The following is a 9,251-nucleotide window of genomic DNA, read 5'->3' on the forward strand; positions in this document are numbered from 1 at the left end:
CCATAATAACAGAGGAGTGGCTGGCTCATGTTCCTTTGTGTTGCTCAGATATCAAAGGGCAGAGCCTGCCTTCATCTTATGGAGCAGGAATATAATGGCAGTTCCTCTCTATGTAAGTGCTTCCCTAGTAAATACCTATTTATCTTGAGTCTGATGAAGTCATTTAAAACCCACCTTCATCTGGTAACTGACTTCTGATAGCCAGTGTGGATCAAATTCATTTGCTGACCCTGTATTTCTCTGTCTACAGAATTTTACATACATTTTTCTGTTTACCAATTACTCAGTTGATGATTGTTTCTTCCTTGGAGCTATGGGTTTTTCTGTGTTGTGCAAGCTGGTGTGGAACTCCTAGACTCATGCACCATTTCCATCTCAGTTTCTGAGTAGCTGGCTCCACAGCTATGTATCCCAAGACTTGCTGGCAGTCCGTGATCTATTTGGAACAGCAGCCTGAACTTGTGAAGACTGTGGGACTTTGGAGCTCACAATCCACATTCCACATTGTTACAAGAGCTTTTATTGAGAGGCTCTAACAGCAGACTGGCAGCGTTTGTGAAGAGGCTTTGTCATACAAAATGTTAAAAATGCACGGCCATATCCTTTAGGAATGGTTATATACATGTTAGGATCAAAAGTCTTCCAAACCTCAGACAGAACCCACCCTTCATGAAGGCCACATGCCTTTCTTCAAACAGGGTACTACAACTCTTTGTGCCTCTCTTGAGTGCCCTTTATCTCCTGGATCTTCTGGGGCAGAATTTTGGTCCAGAACTGCAGCCTTCTGGCCTTTAGGGCTCGTCCCACAGCAGGTTTGATGTCCAGCTGCAGGTATTGTTCATCGTGGTCCAACATGGGCCAGTAGGGTAGATTCTCGCTGTTGGGGTTCCTGGGGATATGCCACCGACAGGGAAGAGTGAAGGTCAGTTGATCCCAAATTGGTTTCAGGACAGTGAACAAAAGTCAGAGTATTGAGGGAACTGATGGGCCATATGTCCTGATATAGGCATATGAGTGTGACCTACAAGTTTCTTCTCCATGTGGGACAAGATTACTGTTTCACATGGCCTGTTTTCTGCCTTCTTCTCAAAGGCAAGATCCCAAGAACATTACCAAAGTAGTGTTTTCCTGCCTAGTCAATGCACAATGGATCAGTATCAAACACATATATAGTATCTAAGTGTGCCTTGTTGGGGTGTGGAGGGGGCTGCTGGCTACAAAGTAATCTGCTGGCCAAAGTTTGCTCTGGGGTAGGGAAAAGTGTATCATGTAATAAAAGACCATACATACTAGAGAGGCCTCAATATACACACAGAGTCCTGGACAGTGTCCCACCCTTGCAGAATTTGGTGTAAGCTAATTCCCTCACCCATGCCGTGCAAAGTTGGCCCAGTACTTCATCATCTTTCTGCTCAGGAGTTCCTCTTCCTCAGTGGAAGCAACTGAAGAGAGAAGGACAGGTGCTTAGCTCCCAGCCACTGCATCCACCAGCTCATTCATGCTTCATACCACCCCAGTTATGATTTGATTTTGAACCACTGGACTGATTCCCTCCCTCCCCTAATCCGTGACTGAAGTCTCTAAGTGAATTCAGCCATGTTCATTCCTGCTCCATTGTTTTCTTATTCCCAGTAATAGAAAGTAGATTGTAATGTAGGTTTTGATTGTGAGATGGTGCCCACAAGATTCTGTCTTTCTCTAAGGGTTAGGGTCCCTCTTCTGGATTAAGAGCTCAGGTATCATGCAGGTTTTCATAGTGGACCCCATCCAACTCAAGGAAAGCCAGGAAGACTCACATTTTATGCCACATAATAGGTTGCCAAAGACGAGGAAAAATTCATCACCATGGTCAGCCTTCACATGTGGTGGTTTGGTATCTTTAAAGTAGCTGGGCCGATGTTGGAACTCATAGAAGTAGACAGGAGCATGGACACCTGAGGGTAGGACATGTGTTGATATGGCAGCACTTTGTCTAGAAATGCCCTGACACATGTTTGGTGACAACATAACTTGCTCTCAAGTTATCTGGTATGACAACAGTTGAGTGTAGAGCTCCAACATGGAGCCCCCTGTTAAATAATGACTCTGGCCTCCACAGTGAGTAGTTTGGTAAAGTCCCAGACATCACTTGGCTATTTCCTCATCTGTATATGGATAATATGTCACTCTTTCCCACTCAACATAAGGACTTACTAGATCAACATTCTCAGTGGTGAACCAACAATCATGGAGCCTGCATGGGTCTAACCTAAGCCCTTTGCATTTATGTCATAGTTGTGTAGCTTGGTGTTGTGGAACTCCCAACTTAAGGAGCAGGGACTGTCTCTGACTCTGTTGCCTCCTACTGGTTGCCTTATCCAGCCTTAATATGAGGGACATGGCTAGTCTTATTGCAACTTGATAAGCTGTATTTAAGAAATATTTCTGGTAACGAACTATAGAAATGATCCCTGAAAGTATAGGCCCTGCCCTATATGAAATGACAGACTATGGACACTCCCATGGAGGGCCTCACCCTCCCTGGGGGAATGAGGGGATAATGGGGGGGGTTTGGGGGGAGGGCACGGGAGGAGGGGAGGGAAAGGGAGAGGGACCTGGAACTGACTTGTGAAGCAACCTTGTTTCTTATCTAAATTTAAACTTGAAAAAAAAGAAATATTTCTGGGAGTTTACCCTTTTCTGAAGGGAAACAGAAGGAGTGGCGGGGGGTGATGGAGGGACTTGGAGGAGAGGAGGGAGGGGGAAAATGTTGTTGGGAGGTAATATGTGAGAGAATAAATTAATAAAAAGACTCCTAGGTTTCTGGAACCAGAGATCTGATCAGGCCTGGACACTGCAGAGCTCATCTTGGACCCACAGCTTTGAGCTTCTCATCTTGATCCCATTACCGGCATACTCACGCTGAAAATGCGCTACTTGGAGTGCAGGGATCACAAACATGAAGTCCCCCATCATCTCTCTGAACTGTGCTTGGAGGCTCTGGGGGTCCTCAGTGTGCCCCATGTACTCTTCCATTAGCAGGTCACTACACTCAGGAGGCAGCATCTACACCAAGGGAATCAAGAAGAATTAGGTCACATAGGCATTAGAATCTGGAGGCAATAGCCTCAAGGTGAGGAAATGCAAAAGAAGTATGATATGGGGGAAAACTTGGGTCAAAGGCACACACATACACACACACACACACACACACATACACACACACACATTTCTGTGATGTTCCTTGCGAAAATTAGTCAGGTGTCTTTGAACTTGTGCCAGTGTCTGGAGATTCTCACCATCTGTTCTGCTGTTCTCTTCAGAACAGCAGGCAGGGTCTCTCTGGTTATTTCTTTTATTTTCTGAGCAGAGCCAAAGATCTGTGGTATGGAGAATGGTTGTAAGTATGCCATGCCATGGATATGGATCAATGAATCTGAGTTACTTTTGCCCACTGTGAGTCCTCCAGGATCGCTGAAGATTAGAACTATGCCTCACCATAGGCACAAGCCATCCATACTCATCATTGTTGACACCAATGATGCTGGGAACAGGGTCAAAATCAGCAGAGGCCAACAGCTCCTGAGGATGTTTCGGTAGAAACGCCCCATCCACAACAGCAGGGATCATCTTGAAGACCTGAGGGACATTAAAAGTCAGTGCTGAAGGTCACAAAGTACATATGCTGATGTGCATTGAGTTACTTCCACCCCTTCTCCATTTCCTAATTTGTCTCAGGATGATTACTCTCCACACCTCTCCCATCTCACCCCTGAAGGGAGCTTACACTTAGAATAACCCATGTTGGTATTGATTTTGCATTCAGGACTAAAAGGAATCTAAGCCAATGATATTAGGTAATTTTTTCCTACTAATGGGGACTACCTGTAACACATCTTGCAATCTGTCATCCTCCCAGCCACACAGTTTTGCAAACCTTGTTAATAGCCAGAATCTCTGCTTCACTCTTGCCTCGTAGGCAGCTCACCAGAGTCTCTGTGTTCACAGCTGCACAATCAGATAGATTGGCCACTATCTGTAAGGGGAAGAGAATGGAGGCTGACTGGATGCTTTCTCTTCCAGGCAGAGAAGTTGTTTTCTGAGTCCCAAGAGGTTGTTATTGGCTCTAAATATTATACTATGCTGTATAATACATGTGGATGGGTATAAGAACAAAATTGTTGCCAGTTTCATGTTGCTCAGCAGTGTCAGCTCTCCTTTCCTCCATGCTTCCCTCCCTTTTCCCCTCCTTCCTTCTCCCCTCTCTTCTCCTTCCTTCCCTCCCACCCCCTCTCACCATGCACCAAGCTTGATAAATACTGTTTTGTTCTGCTGCAGCCTACAGTAGTCTAGCTGGTCTCTAACATTCCAGGGAGTTCCCTGTCCCTGCCTCCCATCTCACCATAGGAACACCTGGAATAAGACAAGAAACACCACACCCACACATTTGTATGTTCTGGGGGAACTGACTCAGATCCTCACGCTGGCACAGAAAGTTCTTGCCTCTTGTACCATCTCACAAATGCATACATACTTGTTTTTGCCAATGATGGAAGCTGCTAGGTACAGCTTTGCGGAACATATAACATACACACTTTGTATAAAACACTGTGGGGTGGGATGGGAGGTGAAGCTTCTAGACCTTGAGTCTTTAAGAAATTGCTGAAGAGAAGTTACTTCCCATGGTCCTCATTTCTTTCTACTGAACGTGGTAGCAGAGTCTAGAGAGTGAGTGCTAAGACGGTAGGTCAGGGTTGAAGGGTTAAAGTGCACTCACTGTGTAAACCATCTCAGAGGAGCTGGAGATGAGACCAGGCAGCACGGCTACTCCACTCTCCATGATGGCACCATGGAAGAGTCCTTTGGACATGGGGGACACAACATGTGAAGACACACTTGTGCCACCCGCTGACTCTCCAAAAATAGTGACCTGGCCGGGGTTGCCTCCAAAGTGGGCGATATTCTGCTGGACCCAGCGTAGGGCAGCCACTTGGTCCAGGTAGCCCCAGTTGCCTCTGGCATGTTGGTCTCCTGTGCTGAGAAGTGGAAGGGACATGCATCAATGCATCAAAGGGCTGCCTAAGTTCTTCTCAGTTGACACTGCCATGTCCAGTCCTGGTCTCACCTGAAAAAGCCTAGGACACCCAGACGGTACTGGATAGTGACAACCACCACATCCTCAATGGCTGCCAGCATGGATCCATCATATATGGAGGCCAGGCCTATAACCAGAGCACCACCATGGATCCACACCATCACCTGGATAAGTCAAGAGAGATGCCACTTGGCACAAGCTCAGGTGGGACTGCCTCCTAGATGATTGACTGCTTCCTATCTGTGTAGCTAAACATACCCAGGACTCCTCATTATCTTAGAACCAAGCCACACATGAGGAACCCAGCCTCACCAGCATGTTTCCAAGCCCCACTCTGGCACCAGTAATCTTAGCTTTGATTCATGAATTTAAGTCCAGAGTAATGTCACTAACCCTTTCAGAACTCACAATAGTTTGGAAAGGGATTTCTCCATAAGAATTTTTCCTGATTATGAACCAAAAGCATAACCGAACCTCACTGACACATCCTATGTATCCCAAAGCTGGAAATTTGGCTTTCTTTAATATTCATTCCTCAGATACTTGCCTGGGCCTCTTGGGAAAATGTTGATAAAATCCTGAGTTTGTCCATCAACCACAGCACTAACCATATAGAACTCCAGTGTTCAGTGTCCCATATCCAATTTTAACTGCCCACCATGACTGAGAAGGCATTTTGGACATAGTAGGAAAGGCTTCTCATCAGGGTCTACACTGCAATGGAACTCTGTTGATTTTTTAGTTTATAATCAACCTGAGCCAGACATCTCCCCATCCACCCACTTGAACATGGCCCAACTCTCACCGGCAGGTTAGAGCCCTCATGGGCATGAGTTGGTGTGTAGATGTTGAGATACAGGCAGTCCTCAGACATAGAAATGGGAGGCATGATGAGTTTCATCGTCTTCGTAGCCTCAGAATTCATCATATCATCATTTTGTAGACACCTGGTTACAATGGCAGACAGTTATTACAAGAGATGCTTGATATTCAAAACTAGGTTTTCGTATGGATTTTCTCTCAGCCATTTCTGGCCGCTTTCCTCCAAGATATCCTGCTAAAGCATGATTCCTCTGGAAAACCTTTCGTATCAAGGTAAAGACTATAGGCTCTTTGAAATTTTGGATGGAGCCAGGTTTCCAGAAAGGTTTGTAATTGGATAAGGGCATATATTTTATTATTTCTGAGCCAGGAATCTAGAAATTCAAAGGGGACCTAATGAGAATAACTTCCTTCACACAGTGACAGTCACTCTTCTTTATACACTTTAATTCCTGTTGAGATGGTTAGCTTTGATTTCCAACTGGAAACAACATAGAATCTCTTGGGGGGATATAGTCTTTACCGGGGATTGTCTGCATCAGCAATGCCTATGGGGTTTTCTTGATTTTGTTGAAAGAGGTGGGAATATTTCCCACCATGAGTGGCACCATTCCCTAGGAAGGGGCTTCTTATCTGTATAAATTAAGATGGACAACCTACCATTAGCAGATATGTATGCATTCTTTGATATCTGATCCAAGTTAAAGATGTGATGTGATCCTATCCCTTAAGGTTTCCTCTTGTAATGAATGGTAATATGGAACTGTGACCTATAATAAACTGTTTCTGCGATAAATTGATTTTACCAGGTATTTTACTCCAGCAAAAGCCCAAAAACAATAAATAACAAAAAAAACAACAAAAAGGAAATGAAGATACCTGGTTAATGTGGTACTATGCCTACCCAGGAACTACGGATGTCAGAGGACAAGAATGACCCAAATCTAGTGGGATGTATTTCTCTCTATGTCCAGAAACTTAGGGTAGCTTGACTTTTCATGTAATATCAGGAGAAATTTTTATCTATTTCTTTGAACAATGGTACTAGTCTCTATGGATTTTCTCAATGAATTTAGAGGCTGGAGTTGCCAAGGACACATCACTGATGCCCTCCTCAGAGACTTACATCAGATGACCCTAGACTCTGGGCTGCTGCTGATTAATGTGCTTATATTGACCTTTGTCTTAGACCTCTTCCATGGAGGCAGAGATCACTTGGCACAATCTGAATCTGGGAACCACTTTTATCTGTTTCTCCCTGCAAAACTGAGAGTCAACTCCTTGTAGGAACTAATTTCTGACCCAGGAGACAGGAAAAGTTGTTGTGTTAGAAGTCTTAGCTGTATCATGAATTAATAAAGGGATCCTGAAACTGATATTGGGGTTCAAACTTCAAGCTGAATAGCAGAAAAGCAAAGCAGCTGGCCACTAGTTTCTTACCTCTACTTCAGGATGAATGGACTGATCCTGTCTCCATGAGTTCTCACCAAGCCTCACACTGTAAACTCTATTCAGCATGCATGAGTGGAGACTGAATGTCTCCTACAGAATCCTGAAGACCACTTTTTTATCTTTTCACTCTCTAGTGCTGGGATAAAAGACATGTATTCTCTTCCTCCTTTAAATTGATCCAATCTTGCTTATCCCTCGGTGGTCTTGAACTGACAGATATAAGTCTACATTCTTAATCCTGAGTACTAGGATTAAAGGTCTGTACGACCACCTGCTTCCAGCTGCAGGGATTAATGGTGTGTGTCACCACTGCCTGATCTCTATAGCTTGAGAGTGACTTTTCTTTTCTAAATCCTCCGGGATGCTTTAACAAATCATAAATAATATATCACTACACTTAGCCATGTACCAGAAATAATCTTCCATGGAGTTGCGATGAAGGATGACCCTCATTCTGGCCCAGTGCTCAGAGCATATCTCCAACTCTTGTCCCAGAACTTACATGGCTGGATAGGAGCTCCCATCTCTCACACCACTCCATGGCTCAGGGGGCTCAGGGGGTGCAAAGCGCAGTGGTCCTACAGGTGGCTTGGCAAAGGGAATTCCCAGGAATGTGTGGACATCAACTTCAGTGTCTTTCACATGGACAAGTCTTCCTCTAACCTGGCCTGTGTGTGTGTTCCTGATGGGACTGGTTGAGTCCTGGCCTGTGTATTGAGAGATGCCATCAGGATTAGCTTGGTTCAGGGAGCTGCCACCACACTGTTGTTTCCCACCTCTTTGTCACTAGGGTACATGGTTAAGGGATTTTGGGGTATCTGAATTCAGCTCTGGGATGTGACAGAAAGAGTTTCTTTATCTACCTCAATGTGCAGGAACATTGTTCATGCTGTTTTTTCCTGGTGCCAATGCACATTTCTGGCCAACAAGCAGACATCCTCAGAGCCACTTTGCAGCATGAATGCCTTATTTTCATTATTATCCAGAGTTCTATAGCAGCTACACTCACACACAGAGGAAGGAAATGACCCTTTGTTCCCTTTGCCCTAATCTGCAGGGGCAGTGGTGTCCAGACTTCTTTACACTGGGGTGACATTTTGGGTATGGGTGTCCCTAGGTGTCTTTCACCCTCTTTGTGCAGCAGGGCTCACCCTTTGCGCATTGGTATGGGGCTTGGATGGTCCACAATTCCCAGCCTTTTATCTGCCACCTTTACCAGCTCCTCCCTTAATGGTTCCTTCCCTTTGGCAAGATCAACTGCTGAGTCTCTAGAACTGGGCAGCTAGGGCCCTGGTCTTCATGTTCACTTAGGGGTTCTCACCTTTCACATGAAGAAAGAGAAGCAGGAGCCCACAGGTTACAGCATTCAGCCAGCAGGGAAAGCTTTCCAGTGTCATGGTCGGCTCCTAGTCCAAGTCTGTGTTGCTACAGGATAGCTGTGTGTCATGCACAGCAAATAAATTATGTGGAATTTTGTAAGCAGGAATTTGGACCTAAAATAAAGTAGGTAGTAAGTCAGCAGGGTGGGGCAACGTTCTCATTGTCAAAGAGGTGCAGGCCAGCCAGCAGGCAAAGCAATCATTGTTTCTGCTCTTTGGCCTCCTGGAAAGGGATACCATGGTATCTGATGTCCCTCTGTGACACCAGGAGTCCTGTATGCAAACTTAAATCAAGTCAAACCATGATTTCTGCCTTGTTCTCACTGGTCAGATGTCAGTGTTGTCGTGGTGGTCAGGGAACAGAAAGATATAATAGGAGAAGCCAGCAGTGCTTCTCTGAGTAGGTAAATACCGAAGATGCCCCAGATGGGGAGTGGTCAGAATGTGGCCATTCCAGAGATCTTAGGATCTATATGGACCCCTCTGCATAGGTAGTGGCTGTTTTATTGAACTACTGTAACTCT

General features: G+C 45.1%; 1 protein-coding gene across 2 annotated transcripts; it reads right to left on the reverse strand.

Annotated features, from left to right (window-relative positions):
- Positions 1-500: 500 nt before the first annotated feature.
- On the reverse strand, positions 501-8,822 carry LOC101836296 (pyrethroid hydrolase Ces2e-like). Of its 2 annotated transcripts, XM_040736568.1 has the most exons (12): positions 8,670-8,822; positions 7,851-8,055; positions 5,880-6,021; positions 5,105-5,238; positions 4,757-5,015; positions 3,917-4,015; positions 3,478-3,618; positions 3,279-3,359; positions 2,901-3,045; positions 1,797-1,934; positions 1,370-1,442; positions 501-889 (listed from the first exon to the last, which is right to left on the reverse strand). In XM_040736568.1, the coding sequence occupies exons 1-12, from the start codon at positions 8,743-8,745 to the stop codon at positions 703-705; spliced, it is 1,680 nt and encodes a 559-aa protein (XP_040592502.1). In that variant the 5' UTR covers positions 8,746-8,822; the 3' UTR covers positions 501-702. The 2 variants fall into 2 exon arrangements, with proteins under 2 accessions (XP_040592502.1, XP_040592503.1); XM_040736569.1 differs by lacking the exon at positions 7,851-8,055 and having other exon boundaries at positions 8,670-8,804.
- Positions 8,823-9,251: the final 429 nt, after the last annotated feature.

This window comes from Mesocricetus auratus, unplaced genomic scaffold, assembly GCF_017639785.1.
Source record: "Mesocricetus auratus isolate SY011 unplaced genomic scaffold, BCM_Maur_2.0 Super-Scaffold_100062, whole genome shotgun sequence".
Taxonomy (NCBI): Eukaryota; Metazoa; Chordata; class Mammalia; order Rodentia; family Cricetidae; genus Mesocricetus; species Mesocricetus auratus.